This window comes from Chiloscyllium plagiosum, chromosome 1, assembly GCF_004010195.1.
Source record: "Chiloscyllium plagiosum isolate BGI_BamShark_2017 chromosome 1, ASM401019v2, whole genome shotgun sequence".
Classification (NCBI taxonomy): domain Eukaryota; kingdom Metazoa; phylum Chordata; class Chondrichthyes; order Orectolobiformes; family Hemiscylliidae; genus Chiloscyllium; species Chiloscyllium plagiosum.
The window spans coordinates 75,551,138-75,567,551 of NC_057710.1; the positions used below are offsets into that span (position 1 = coordinate 75,551,138).

General features: G+C 42.8%; 1 protein-coding gene across 2 annotated transcripts in view; it reads left to right on the plus strand.

Moving 5' to 3' along the window:
• Positions 1-16,414, plus strand: part of LOC122549665 (E3 ubiquitin-protein ligase RNF180-like) — a 135,857-nt gene that overhangs the window by 10,711 nt on the left and 108,732 nt on the right. For both annotated transcript variants that reach the window (XM_043689494.1, XM_043689501.1), the window contains exon 3: positions 3,009-3,104. In XM_043689494.1, the coding sequence (XP_043545429.1) occupies positions 3,009-3,104 (96 nt within the window). The remainder of the gene's footprint in view (positions 1-3,008; positions 3,105-16,414) is intronic.

Here is a 16,414-nt window from a genome sequence, read left to right on the forward strand (position 1 = left end):
AGAGGCTGAACAGGCTGGGGCTGTTTTCCCTGGAGGCTGAGGGGTGACCTTATAGAGGTTTACAAAATTATGAGGGGCATGAATAGGATAAATAGGCAAAGTCTTTTCCCTGGGGTCTGGGAGTCCAGAACTAGAGCGCATAGGTTTAGGGTGAATGGGGAAAGATATAAAAGAGACCTAAGGGGCAACTTTTTCGCGCAGAGGGTGGTACATGTATGGAATGAGCTGCCAGAGGATGTGGTGGAGGCTGGTACAATTGCAACATTTAAGAGGCGTTTGGATGGGTATATGAATAGGAAGGGTTTGGAGGGATATGCGCCGGGTGCTGACAGGTGGAACTAGATTGGATTGGGATATCTGGTCGGCATGGACGGATTGGACTGAAGGGTCTGTTTCCATCCTGTACATCTCTATGACTCTATAACCATTTCCTATAGACTCTGAAGAAGAGTTAAGCCATTTTATGATCCTAAAAGTTTTGGAACATTAAATGCCAGTATCATTGGAGATGGCTGTATGTGGCAAAATAAGTGTATTTGGCTCTGATAATGCAGGTGCTGGATGGACACCAATACCTGATATAGAGTGGTGAAAGCAACATGACTGCAAATTTTGATCATCAATTAGATTTTGAGTTGGCGATGCTGTATGCTTGTGCATTCCTTAAGGTCACCTGGAACCATGTTTTCGATCAGTAGATTTGATTATCATTGTGACAGCTTAGGCTGCTTTCTGTATAGGCCTACTGAGTTCTTGCACTGATTAATTCTCTCTTCCTCCTTCTGGTAAAGCCTGACATGCTAACCATCATCTTCCCACAACAGCTAGGAAAAAGGAGTTTCACCACATTCCATTGCTTGGCCCAATACATGTGTTACATTATGATTCACACATGTATTGGGACATAATTTTACACCACACATGCTAACCATCATCTTCCCACAACAGCTAGGAAAAAGGAGGATTCTTTTTCCCCTCAGTGGGTCTTTGGAAATGGAGACATCAAATGTTTTTTAAGTAAAAACAAGGAATGCAGGAGGTTATTAGGGGTAAGTGGGCATGTAGAGTTGAGACCCAAACCAGATCAACTGTGATCTTGTTTAATGGTGGAATTGACTTGAGGGGCCAGATGGCCGAATCCTCTTAACCTGTACGCTATATGTAAAATAAGACTTTCAGACTAAATCTCTCTTCTACCATATGCTCACCCACTCAACAAACAGAGCTTTTTCCTCTTCCCTGATAGATTGTCTGTCTGTCTGTCTCCAGTTATGAGGCTGCACCACCTATCTTTGGATATTTCACACCCCAGAGAAAGCCCTTTCCAGGTTTGACAATTTCCCCAAAGGATTGGAGTGGGGAAGGGGTTTCTAAACTCCCCTGGGTTCCTAAAAAGATGAATTAAAGTATGTAAGAGCTTTTTAATATCCTGACTCTGCAAAGGTTTGGTCTCTTCCCACGGCCAGGTGGCTTTCAGCTACTGTCTGCCTCAAAACAGTGAGGACCATATTGGGCAAGTACCGTCACACAGGAAAAGTTGAAAAAGGCAAGTGATCCTGCTTCTCTGAGATTAAAGGCTTTGAAGTTAGTCCATGACAGATCACAGGAGGATTCTTTATTGAGGGTTTTGCTAGTTCGGAGACTCATCACCTTCCTGACATCATGTGGCCATAAGAGGTGTTTGGACTTCACCTGAACACCAGAAAGGTTATATCTGAAAATGGGTGGCTGCACCCTCGACAGCCCAGGTTAATGGAGTTATGAAACAGCAGCCTGCAAGGAAGTGTGCAGCGCTGGGCTTCAAGGCAGATGACATGAAAAGAGAAGGAAATACTGCCATGAGCACGGGTTAGGTTGCCTGGACATGTTTGAGAACCAGTGCCAAAATGAGATTGTGACTCTTTAGGCTGATAGTCACTGATGTCTGTGCACTCATCAGTGTAGCTCTGCTGCCTCAGAGACAGCTGCACACTGGTGACAGATGCTCTGTACTGATGTTGGACAACATGAGCTGGGCGGCACAGTGGCTCAGTGGTTAGCACTGCTGCTTCATGGTATCAGGGACCTAGGTTCAATTCCATTCTCGGGCAACTGTCTGTGGAGTTGGCATTTTCTTCCCAGTGTGTATGGGTTTACTCTAGGTGCTCCGGCTTCCTTCCACAGTCCAAAGATATGCAGGTTAGGTGGATTAGCCGTGCTAAATTGCCCAATAGTGTCCAGTGATGTTTAGGCAAGGTGGGTTAACCATGGGAAAGGCATCATTGTCGGGATAGGGTGGGATGCGCTTTGGAGGATTGGTATGGAGTTGCTGGGCCGAATGGCCTGCTTCCACACTAGAGATTCTATAATTTTATGAACACATCAAGCTCACAAGTTCAAGGGGTATTAGCGTCAGTGCATATATTCTGTTAGGTAGTGTCCTGCTCAAGTCTAAGGGTCTTAGCCACTGTGATCAAATGTTCTGCCAGAGAGGTACAGACCTTGAGGATGGTGAGATCCTGGAAGGGAACAGCTCACCAGGAGAAGAGCAGAAAGTGAAAGAATGGGAGGAATTGGAGCAGAGGGAGATGGGTCTGAACAGAAAGATCTCCTTACTCTATAATGGGTGAGCTCCATTTGGCAATTCTTTGGGAGGAAGACCTCTTCCCCTCCCACACGGTTACCAGGCCTTCAGCTTCTCTCTGACAACATACCTCTCTGTCACACTTTGGCACAAACTCTCTCCCTCAGGACAATTTGCTGGCTCTCTCTGGGCTGCCTTTGGTGTCTGAAACCTGTCTCCTAATCAAACAGGAAACCGATCTCTAGATCAGGAAAATCCAAGCTTCACTCTGTTTCCCACTAGAGGCAGGGATCTGACAAAAAACAGTCTTGTCTTCTGTTTCCATGACAAAATCTAGCTCTGACTAGTTCTTCTAAGCTACAATGGAGTACGTTTGTTCTCTTTTATATAAAGTGCCTTGAGGAAGTTATATTTCTTTAACAAATCCTGTTGTCCTTGATTTTAGAATGCTGCTGAGGAATCTGCTGGGCAAAACAGCTGCATGGTTTGGCATCTGAATGTAGAGGCTCTTCCCTCCTGGATAACAAAAGAAATAGAGAAGGTAAAGATTACTGAATTAAAAACAGGAAATGCTGCAAGTCCATAACCTATGACCCCTCGGAGGAGTGGTTGATGTTTTCATTGCCAGTTTACATCTAAATTAGGTCCAGGGTTTTTCTTCTTAAGTTATTGAATTATTTATTATTAAAAATTTGGATCCAGAATTAAATCAAGAAACGTTATAATTAGGCTAGTAACACAGAAATTGATTTTGATTTATATGCTGCTTTCTCCTCCCAACTATGGCATAAACGTATTGTCCATCTTTTTATACCAGTCTTTCTGAAATAAAACTGTTGTAATGTCATTTACAGGGTTCAGGTTGTATTGTAGTCTTGACTGACATTTGTACCCAAATATAAGACCTAAGTTTTAACATGCCTTGCAGCCACATTGAGGTTGTGCTATACTTGGATCTCTATGAAGCAAGATTTGGAATTCTCACCATTTCTCATTTAACACCATAGATAGGATAGGTTCACTGGCTGATCAAGGTTTAGAAAAAGTTCAGGAAATCGGTTTGGGCTTCCTGTGTAACTTAATACTGCAAGAGTGGCAACCTATGAACTGTTGTCTCCATATCAGGAATTAAAACTCTAGACATAGAGGTTGTGCTTATGATAAGAGCGAATGATACTCTTCGACAACATATAAAATTATTGAAAAATACAATCAATAACAAATATCAGTATAATAAAAAAAAACACAAGTTATAATATAACTACTGACCTACCCTATAATACAAAACAAACCCTAACATTGAGAAAGCAACACCAAAAAAAAGCAAAAGAAACCAAAAAACAAACACAAAATACAGAACAGCTATGCTTGGCGCAAAGCTCCCAAACAAAGGAACGGGAGCATTGTATATATACCCGGATTAACTCGGGAGACTCCCTCCAGGGCCCAGGGCTTGACAAATCTAACCATCCTGGTTAAACAAACTCCATAGTTAAGATAGCTGACAAATCTATATCCAAATAACTCAAGTAGGGCTGCCATGTCTTATAAAAATTGTCTGTTGTGTGGTGAACCATGTTTGTAAAAAATGTCCAAGAGAATGTGCTCCACAATTAATTTCTGCCATCCCAGCAAGCCCTGACACCCAGTTCATCAGAATATTCTTCCGGGCACAGTATGCAAGAATATTAAATAGTTTCTTCCCATGCACGTCTAAAGATGGTAAATTTAGTAGACCTAAGAGGAGAGATATCGGGTCTACTTTGACTTCAGTCCTCAATACCCTCCCTACCTCTCCCGCCACAGCACTCCAATAAACACGGAGCCTGTGGCATGTCCAGAAGCAATGGGTAAGAGTACCTACACTTATTTTACATTTGGGGCACACTGAAGACGCCTCTTTTTAAACTTCGCCAGACAGTCTGGTGCCAGATGAGCCCTGTGCAGAACTTTTAACTGTGTAGCGCATGTCCTACTGCAGATTGAGATCTTTTGAGTATTCTCCCATATGTTCTCCCATGTTTCAGAAGAGATCTCCACTCCTAGCTCTTGCTCCCAGACCTCACATAACCGGTTAGTGTCCTGCCAGGCCCTGCCACCCAACAGGCGATAGAGGGCACTAACCAAAAGGGTGCTTGTGGAACGTAACAACAACCTCTCTGTATTGGGCTTCTAGGGCTTAGTGAGGAGCGTTATCATCTTCTGGATAAAATCCCTAACCTGAAAAAATGGAAAAGATCTCTGCTGGGCAACCCGTATTTGCGGCTCAGTTGCTCAAAAGACATCATAACCTCCCCCTCAAACAAGTCTCCCAAACCAGAAACTCCGCTCGCTGCCCATACTTAGAACCCTGAGTCCATCATCCCTGGTCAGAACCCTGGCATGCCAACAATAGGCTTAAGTCGCGAAGTCTTGGATAAACAACCCTCACTCTGATGCATCGCCCTCCATGCCTTGGCTGTACTAATGACAATGGGGTTCCGGCAGTGGTCCATAATTGTCCTCATCTTATCCATGAACAACAGGTTAATAAGAGGGCACTTTGCCTGGGAGGTCTCAATATCCAGCCGTATTGAGTTTGGATTGTTACCTACCCAATCACTGACAAAGGAGAGCAGGGAACTCAACTGATACCTCTTAATGTCTGGGAAATCAACTCCTCTCCCTCCTTGAGGCAACTGCAATTTAGTAAGTTTGATGAGGGGCCGCCCACAATGCCAGACAAAGGAACCAAACCACCTCATAAGTTTCTGCAGCGTTGACCTGGGAAACATTATAGGAAGCATATGCATGGGATAAAACAAACGAGGAAGGACATTCATCTCAATGAGAGATATTCGGCCCAGCCATGAAATTGGAAGAGCCTCCCATCTCTGGAGATCTCGCCTAATATTGTCGAGCAAGTGAGCAAAGTTATTCCGAAATAATTGATCAAACTTGGGGCTAATAAAAATGCCTAGGTATTGGAACCCTGCCTGTGACCACTTAAAAGGGAACTTCGGGCCACCTTCAACTTCTGGCACATCCTTAAGGTTCCCCAAAGGCATAGCCTCCAATTTTGTAAAGCTAATCTTATATCCTGAAATAGCCCCAAATGAATTGATACATTGTATGAAATGGGGTACAGAGGTCATCGGGTTCGATAAAAACAGAAGGACATCATTCGCGTACAGTGTAATCTTGTGTGCCCTCGATCCCACTTCCAGAGTGGTTATGTGGACATTCTGGGGAATGGCCTCTGCCAGCGGCACTATCACTAACGTAAACAACAACGGTGAGAGGGGGCAGCCTTGCCGACTACCTCTACCAATCCTAAAATTCCCAGACTTCACCCCGTTGGTGATGACAGTGGCCAGAGGGTGGCAATATAAAACCTCCACCCACCTAGCAAAGACTCCACCCAACCCAAACTGTTCTAAGACATAAAAAAGATACGGCCACTCCACCTGGTCAAATGCTTTCTCTGCATCTAAGGAAATCACCAACCCCTGAATCGATCATTGCTGACAAACTTGGACCATATTCAGCAACCTTCTAATATTATTTGAGGATCTATGACCCCTTAAAAGCCTTTCTGGTCCTCTTTAATAATATGGGACAACACCCTTTCCAATCTCAGCGCCAGGATCTTGGACAGAATCTTGAAATCTGCATTTAATAGAGCGATGGGCCTATATGAGGCACAATCCTCAGGAACCTTCCCCTTCTTAAGAATTAAGGAAATATTAGCTTCTCTCAAAGATGGTGGTAGGCATTCATGCATATAGGAGTGATTGTACATCTCCAACATCGCCCCTGACAGAATCCCTATAAACTCCTTATAAAACTCACCCGGGAGACCATCGGGGCCAGGTGCTTTCCCACTCTGAAGTTGCCTAGCTGCCTCCTGTATTTCCTGAACTGTCAAGGGGGCATTAAGGAGAGAGGCTTGTTCCAAGGTTACCCCTGGGAGGCCCAAGTTCTTAAAAAAGGTCTCCATTTTAGCCCTCCTGTCTTCGCAACCTTCAGACCGATTCAATTCAGAGTAAAAGCTCCGAAAAGCCTCATTAATCTTTTTAGCATCGGATGTAAGGACCCCGGCGCTGTCTCTGATTGCAGTAATGGATTGGGGAGCACACGTTTTCCTAGTCAGGTATGCTAAATACTTCCCTGGCCTATCCCCGTAGTCGAACAGCCTTTGTCGAGCAAAAGCAAGTTCTTCCTTTGTGTTTTGTGTCAGTATTGAATTCAAGGCAGCCTGAAGGGCTGTGATTCGCTGTAGCTTAGTCACCGAAGGCTGTGTAAAATGTGCTGCCTCGGCAGCTTTCAACTGCGTCTCAAGTAGACACTGCTGTTCCTCCTTCTGCCGTTTCCACCTAGTCGAATAGGAAATAGCTAATCCCCTAGCAAAGGCCTTAGCAGTCTCCCATAGCATAGACGGACTACTAGCCATGCCTGAGTTGATCGGCAAGAATTCCTGAAACTCCTTCAAAACGTATTCCAGAAATTTGGAATCCTTAAGGAGAAAAGGGTCCAAATGCCAGTGCCTCACACGTAGCCCTTCACTCTTGACCTTAACCTCCAAATATACTGCCACGTGATCAGAGATAGCTATGTTCCCAATTTTACAGCCCATAATCGAATCCAGAAGGGCCGAGGGAGCCAGAAGGAAGTCAGTCCTCGTGGGGCATTTATGTGGGTTTGAAAAAAAGGTGAAGTCCCTCCCAGTAGGGTGAAGACATCTCCAAATATCGACCAGCCCCAACTCCTTACATAAGTCAACCACCTGCTTGGCCTGCGAAGAAATAGTTGGGGGCCCACAAGGCATCCTGTCCACTGTTGGATCCAAATGACAATTTAAATCCCACCCTTTTATAATGTGCTGTGTTCCAAAAGCACTCAACTTAGAGAAAGCACTAATCAAAAATTTGAGAGGATGTGCTGGAGGACAGTAGACCTTGAATGGAAGACTCTTCCCCATGTATCAGGGCTTTAAGTATCACAAACTGTCCTTGCTCATCTTTCACCTGCTCTAATAATGTGAATGGAAGATTCCTTTGGAAGTACCCCTACCTTTAGTAGTAAAGGATGAAAAGCATACCCAGTCATAATCCCCCTGTTGTAATTTCAAAAGTGTTCCCCATCATCAAGTTGGGTTTCCTGCAACAAAGCGATATTAACCCTTTCCCTCTTAAGGCTAGAAAACACTTTTTTTCCTTTTAACAGGCGAATGGCTTCCATTAATGTTCCAGGTGCACCATTTAATAAAACACTTAGCCATATCCCCTTTCAGACACCCTTGAACCCCTGGGAGGGAGAACCCTGCTTACAAAGCGCCGAGCATAAGTAAATAAAGACTCATAGAGTCGAAAAACTATATATACAAAAACTACTCTATAATAACTATAAACAACTAATACTACCAAACAACTACAAAGAAAACCAACTATAAAACCTTGAATGGAAGACTCTTCCCCCTGCCATTAGGGGGCACTCACCCTACCCATCCCCTCTTTCACAGCTCCTTCAAATCTGGACTATGCCCCAGCCTTAGGCCAGAAAAAATAACAAGGAGATGATCCTTAAATTAACAGAAAAAAGGCAAAGTCAGGATGAGCACTCCACCCATCCCTGGCTTCATGTTACCCCTACTTGTGACTAAAAGAGAAGCAGAACAAACAAAAATAAAGGAGGAGAGACAACAAAGAACTTCCACAAGATTTCCCATCAGAAAATCCAGTTATTAAAAAAAAAGGAACTACTTATTCTAAGGTCTTTTCCCCCCTTTCCAAAAAGGAAATTATTAGGGAGAAAGAAAGGAATAAAAAAAAGGAAGGGAAAACATGGGGAAAGATAGAAAAGAGAACAAACATTAACCGTATTCTTCAGGCCAATCCGTCTATTTTAAAGAGTCTACAAAGTTTTTAGCTTTATCCACTGAGTCAAATGTATAAATTGAGTCCTCGTGGCTAAAATGAAGCACTGCAGGGTATCTTATGGAGTACTGGATGACCAGGTTCCTCAGCCTCTTTATAACTTCATCGAAGGACTTCCTCTTCCGAATTACAGCTGCAGAGAAATCCTGGAAAAATATGATTTTTGATCTCTTGTACAGCCGTGCTTGTGGATCTTTTCCTAGGGATCTGGAAGCTTCTATGACTTTTTGCTTGTCCTTATATGAGTGGAAGTGCACTAGAACTGAGTGGGGGGTGCTGCACTGGGCCTGACCTGTACACTGTAACCCGATACGCCTTTTCAATCTGCAACCTGCTGGACTCCATGTGAAGGCCCAAAAACTTCGGCAGCCAGCTTTCAAAGAAGCTGACTGTCCTCTCACCTTCCTCACCTTCAGGGAGCCCGACAATTTGGAGATTTATCCTCCGACCTCGATTTTCGAGGTCGTCAATATGGTTTCGCAAGGCCCGCACCTCTCGCTTCAGAACCTGGATCCAATTGTATGAGGACTCCATCGCAGCTTCCGAGGCATTAGTTCGACCCTCCACCTCCTCCAGCCGCTCACCGAGGCCCTGGATCTCCTGCTCATGCTTCTGCAGCACGGATGCGATAGGTTGAACCTGGGCATGAATCTCCCCATGGAACTCCTCAATCGCAGCCACAACTTTCAAGATAAGTCTCTCCATCGCCGCAGCCAGTTCCTGTGAGTCTGTCAGGTCCCCGGGGGTTCAGGAGAGGCTGCTGTTGCTGCAGTCTCTGGTGTAGTAGGCGCTGCAGGGGAGTGTCCTCCCTGCTGCTGTTTGCTCGCTCTTTTTCCTTTTGACATCCTTCCCATGCCCAAATATTAACAAAGGTGTGTTCTGTAAGATTTTAAACTAATAATTCCACCACATAAGTTGGCCAGGGATGGCAAAAAACACCAGTATACCTTGGCTGTTAGGCAGAGCTATCCACAGCAGTTCTACAGAATCGCCACCATCTTGCCGAGTCCATTTTCCCTTCCTTTAATAATCTCACTTTTTAATCTTACAGCTAAAAGGCTACGTCTTCTCTCATCCTTCACCTTTTCTATTACTTTACACTAAATTACATCTTCTTGGCATTCCATGTAAGATATAATAACAAATGTACACAAGACGGAGTCATAGAGGCATACAGTATGGAAACATACCCTTGTCAAACAGCTATAAGGCTATACAAGATATAAAAATGATGGTGTGATATGATAATAGTGCAGCCTTTCAAACCAAAACACAACAACAGATCATTGATATCCTGTGAAATCTCAAAACATTTAATTTTAAATACCAAGAGCACAACGTGGTCTTGTGAACATGGAGCTCATTTCTATCGTCCCAATTGAACCTAGTGGTGTAAATGAGGTACTGCTGCTAATGCAAAAAGTATAGTAAAACTAGGTGTGCTCTTTATAACCATTTTATTCTCAGTATCTCTCCCTATGATGCTAAGTGTATTTCTGCATGTCAGTCATAGTGAATGTCAACAGACCAAAGCGCTACTACTTCCTAACCAATAGATCTGTTGTCTAACTTGGAAAGGGCTGGGAAAAATACTTTTGAAAATACTGTTTAACAGCAGAGTTTAGTTAATTATCATTGATTTGGTAACCGTCTTGATATTGAATAATGAAAACCAAAAGCACAATGTGGAATACTGGCTGAGCATTTTAGAAATGGTAAATTTATATCTCAACATGGCAATTTGTGAAGTTGAATTTAGCCAGTCTGATTGACTTGCCTGCTACCATGCTTACCAATCAGTCTACATGTAACTCAAATCCCAATCTACAAGGTTGATTATTAGTCCCCAAGAGCAATGAGCATATGCAGTATAAATTGGACAACATCTTTTTGAGAGAATCCTTGAGTGAAGATGATCCACTGTATAATAGTGCCTTTATACAGTCTATAGGGACAGAATTAAATATTCACTCCATATTTTCCAGTCTCAGTTAATGGTACAAATGTGATACACGGAAAGGGAAGAGGTGAGGATTTTTCACAAGAAAGTTGGGGGAGAAGGATGAGAGGCTATTTCAAACGTAGTAGGTCGGTCACTTATTAACAAACAAGCTGACCAAGCTTTTCAACTAAGCAATGGTCAGGAAATGTGAGATAGTGGGGAAAAATCCTGCAAAAATGGAACAGAAGCAAATAGGTAAACAATGCCAGTAGAAAGGATTTTGCATGTTTAGTGATTTTCAATGTCTAAATATAAAAATAAATTGTAATTTGTAACAATGAAAGTGGACTAGAAGAAGACATTGATGTATCAGCAGGATGCAGCCAAAGTGATTAAGTTGCACATTTTATAAAGTAGATAACAAGTACCAATTTTACTATTTTTGTACTGCCTTTTGTTGCTGTGCTTATTTTGATAATTGAAGAGGGACTGTTAACCTGTGTTTCAGTTTTGTCTTTTAACAATAAAAGTTCTTTCATTCCACACAGTACTAATTTCAGAAGCAGTTAAAATGCATTTTTCTTAACAACTGAAGTTTTGCTATGTTATATTCAGGAAATGAAGATGTTTCATACATTTGTCTTTTATTGGTCAGTGCATTGAGTATAGGAGTTGGGATATCGTGTTGCGGCTCGACAGAATATTGGTTAGTCACTTTTGGAATACTGCATTCAATTCTGGTCCCCCTGCAATAGGAAGGATGTTGTGGAACTTGAAAGGGTGCAGGAAAGACTTAAAGGATTTTGCTAGGGTTGGACGGTTTGACCTATTAGGAGAGGCTGAATAGGCTGGGGGCTGTTTTCCTGGAGCATCGGAGGATGAGGAGTGACCTTGTAGAGGTTTATAAAATCATGAGGAGCATGGATAGGATAAATGGACAAAATCTTTTCTCCAGGATAGAGGAGTCCAAAACCAGAGGGCAGCATCTAAAAGGGACCTAAGGGGCATCTTTTTTACACACAGGGTGGTGCGTGTATAGAACAAGCTGCCAGAGGTAGTGGTGAAGGCTGGTACAATTACAACATTTAAAAGACATCTGGATGGCTATATGAAGAGGAATATAGGCCAAATGCTGGCAAATGGAACTAGATTAATTTAGGATATTTGGTCAGCACGGTCTGTTTCCATGCTGTACAACTTGGACTCTTAATGCTAAATCATTAATGTAAGGATTTGATTTTATAAAAAAAGCTGCTGTTGGAGAAGTTTTGATCATGTCAGCTTAAATTATTTTACCTTCAATATAACTTCATTCCTTGTAAGGAATCTTCCTTCTACCAACATTTGTCATCCCCTTTGCGCCTATGTGCCGATAGGGTTAGTCACCATACATAGGAAAACTGAGTGCAAATGTCTTTTAAATAATTAGATAGGAAGGACAGCAATGCTAAATGGGTAGACTGCGTGCTGTTGTGTTGTGCAAAATGGACTTAGTAACCCAGTTCTTCATCAGAGGCTCACAGTTCCTTGCTGCATGTCTGTGTGTTTACAGAAAGTGTCTAGTTGACATAGGTGGGTTACAGCTCTGGAGTCAACAATATAACCATTGAAAAGTTATTGCACAGAAGGAGGCCATTCAGTACATTGTATCTATGCCAGTTGAATAAAAAGCCGGCTAGTCTATGCCACCTTTTGCCTCAAGTACCAAACAGGGTAGCAGATTCCAGACACCCACTATCCTCTGTCCCCTCAACCAATCACTTTAAATCTGTATTCTCATTTAATCGATGTCTCTGTTATTCTATCCAAGCCCCTTATTTATTTGCATGCTTTAATTAAATCACCACCACAGCCTGCTCCAATCTTTTCTCACACCTGCAGTTTTAAGGCCATGGCAATATTGTAAATCTCTTCTTGTGCGTTTACAGCAATTATGTCTTTCCTCTAATGTGGTGACCAGAACTGTACATAAAACTCCAGCTGTGACCTACCTAACCGGCATCTTATTTAGTTCCAGCATTACTTCCCTGCTCTTGTATTTAGTTCCTTATTTCATAGTTCCAGTGACAGAAAACATCCAGTTACTTCCTTCAACTTGTTTGCCTATCCTGCCACCTTCAGGGACCTGGAGACATACACGCCAAGGTCTTTCACTTCATCTACTCCTCTCAGTACCCTCCCATTTATTATCTAATTTCTGTTTTGTTTGCCCTGCCCAAATGCATAGCTTTGCGATCTTTGGGTTGTATTCCACTTCCTCTGCCCACTCAATCAAACATTGATGTCTTCCAACAGTCAACATTTATTGCCTTCACTGTCAAGTACCTGTCCCAATCTTTATGTCATCTCCAAATTTCCCAACTATGCCTCTTGCGTTTAAGTCTAAATCATTACTATATATCACTAACAACAAAGGTCCCAATATTGAGCCTGGTAGAACATCAATGTTAGTCAACGTGGGTGGGTTCCAGGTGTTGAGGAGTTAATTTTCCACATATTGATAATAACTGATAAAGTTAAAGATTATGACTTTTGGATCAGAAGCAGTGAATTGTGGCATGATTGTGAAAGACTTTCATTTTGGGTTTGTTAAGATCCAAACAAATAGATATTATGAGAAATCTGACTTGATGACTTTTTTTTGTTTAGTTAGTTGAATTGGTGTTTTATCACTGTGTTTATTCATTTAGGCCGCAGGTTTTCTTTTAGAATGGAAGAAAAATTTGTAACACAAAGAAAAAGTAAAATGAAGCAAACCAAAGCTATCTAAATATGTAATTTAGTTCGAATGATCTCTCTCACACAGCAAAACAATGCTTCAGCTTGTTTCCCAACAGTCTCATGTCCAGAGAAAGTATTCTCCCTGTCCTAACTCTTTTGTGATCTACTTAATTACTCCTTCCAGATTCTAAACCATAAACTTTGTTTGAGACCTTTCTAAATCTGCTCGTATGAATGGCTCTCAAATTTGAGACCATAAGCTTTCTTGGTCCTGTAGATTTCTAACCAGACTTGCACGATTTGAAAGTTTCACAAACTATCCTTTTGCTGAAGTAACATATTCCTTGAACTGTCCTGAATCTTTATTGTAGGAGGGAAACAATACTGGCTTCTTAGTTCAACAGAGTTTTCTGAACAGAATTGAAAAACTTGCTTCTGATCTGAATAAAAAGACCTTGCTCACCCTAGCTACTTATGAACTGAGAACAAAACTAATGTCATTCCACAAAAAAACCCAAAAAAATCACAGATGCTGAAAATCAAAAACAAAAACAGAAATTGCTGAGAAAACTCAGCAGGTCTGATAGCATTTGTGGAGAGAAAGCAGAGTTAACATTTCAGGTCAAGTAACCCTCCTTCAGAACTGACTGTAGCTGACTAAAAGTGGGGATGGAGTAATGGGTGGAGTAAACAGTATATGTAGATGGACTCAGCAACAGAGAGAGAGTGAACAACAGTTGGGCAGAAATGGAGTAGATAAACATCAGCCTGGGTGATTCAGTAGCTGTTAATTAGGACCATTATTGTCTGAAAATTAGATGGTTGTGGTAGCAGGCCCATGTCATGGCCTGGTGGGTGGAGGTTTGGGTAAGGACATGGAAGAAGGTGCTCAGGCTTTAAAATTATTGAACTCAATATTGTGCCCAGAAGGCTGCAGAGTTCTCAAGCGGAAAATGAGGTGGTTTTTCTTCCAGCTTGGACTGGAGCACTACAACAAGCCTGAGACAGAGATGTTGGTGAGGGAACAAGGTGGTGTGTTGTAGTAGCAGGCATCTGGAAGCTCAGAGTCTTCTTTGCGGACAGAGCGTGGATGTTCTGCAAAGCGGTCACCCAATCTACGCTTCATTTCCCCAATGTAGAGGAGACCACATTGTGAGCAGCGAATAGACTAGTTTGAATAAAGTGCTACTTCACCTGGAAGGTGTGTTTGGGGAGGGAGGGAGGAAGTAAATAGGCAGGAATTACACCTTCTGTAATTGCATGGGAAGGTGCCATGGGGCTGTGGGAAGATGTTGGGAGTGAAAGAGAAATGTACCAAGGTATCCCAGAGGAAATGGTACCTATGGAAGGCTGGCAAGGAAGGGAAGGGGAATATGTATCTGGTCGTATCATCCCCTGGAGATAGCAGAAATGGCAGTCAATGGTTTTGTAGTGGATATTGGTGACCAGACTATTCTCAGAAATGGAAACATGGATGTTGAGGAAGGGATGGGTGCAGTCAGAGATGGACGAGGTGAAGGTAAAGGCAAGTTGGAAATTGAAAGCGAAATTGATAAACCTTTCCATTTCCAGACACAAGAGGAAAGCAGCACCGATGATGTCATCGATATTGTGGAGAGAGAGTTGTCGGTGGTGTCCAGAGTAGGTTTGGCATATTCCATGTACCCCACAAAGAGACAGGTCTAACTAAGCTCTATGGCCTCGCTGCTGACCTGACAACAGTGGGAGGAGTTAAAGGAAGAGTTGTTCAAAGTGAGGACAAGCTCAGCCAGGTGGAGGAGAGTGGTGATGGATGGAGATGGTCTGGACCTTTTTTTTTCCCCAGAAAGAAGCGGAGTGCCCTGAGACCATCATGTTGGGGGATGGACATGCAATCAAATTTGATTTGATTGATTTATTGTCACGTGTATCTAGGTAATGAAAAGCTTTGTTTACAAGCCGTACAGGCAGATTAAAGTAAGCAAGGACATGCAGATCATAGGGTGAAAAAAAAACTAGACAGAAGCATACAGGTTACATTGCACCGTGTGCGTGCTATGCAAGATCAGCATTACTTGAAGTTAGAGGGTCCATTTATCAGTCTAATCATGGCCGGGAAAAAGCTGTTCCTGAACCTGCTGATGCGTGAGTGCAAGGTTCTGTATCTTCTGCCTGACAGAAGGGGTTGTAGGAGATCATTACCGGGTGCAATGGGTCTTCGATGACATTGGCAGCCTTTCCGTGTAAATGGAGGCCATGGATGAAAGGTTGGCTTCCAGGATGGTCTGGGCTGTGCTGTTTCTGGGCAGGGTAGTTGCCATACCAGGCCATTGCAGAAGGTATAACATCTGCCCATTTACCTCCTCTCTTCTCAATATCCGAGGACCTAGACACGCCTTCCAGGGGAAGCAGCGATTTACATGCACTTCACTCAATCTAGTCTATGTATTCACTGCTCACCATGTGGTCTCCTCTACAATGAGAAAATGAAATGCAGGTGGGGTGGCGTTTTGTCGGCAAAAATGACCCTATGCTTCCAGTTGCCTGCCACTTGAACACACCACGGTGTTCCCTGGCCAACATCTGTCTAATGCTTGCTGCAATGTTGCAGCAAAGCTGAGTGCATGCTGGAAGAACAGCATCTTGTTTTCCACTTGGGGCTCTTTGCAGCAATCTGGACTCAATATCGAGGTCAAGAATTTTAGGGCCTGAGTATTTTCGCACATGTCCTTACCCCAACCCCATACACAATGTGCTGTTACAGTAACCATCCCATTGTCAGCTACCAATCATTCTCTATTAGCAGCTATTGATTCTATCAGGATCATCGTTACCCATTCCTTTGTCTAACTATTGTGTTCTCTGTCTGGGCTTCATCTCTACTTGTCATTTAGTCCTCTCTCTCCCTCCACCCCATCTTTAGTATATATACCGGTCTTTTTCCCAGCTATAATCAGTTCTGAAGAAGGGTCACTGGATACATAGCTCTGCATTTTTTCCCCACAGGTGGAACCCAGATCTTTTGAATTTCTGACATTTTGAACTCATTCACTAAAGATCTGTGAATGTTTTATGCATACAATCTCCCAGACCCAAACATTGTACAGCTAATGTGGGAATTTTACTCCACATGCCTCTGGAAACAAGGGTGTATTCTGCTATGACATTCATGGAGGCTCTCCTGCCACTGAAATCAAACTGAATACAGGGGTGTGAAGGAGGTACATTTACAAGTTGCTGCATGAGACTAGGCTCTTGGACATCAGATGCAATGCTGCTGACTAGCACATTGGA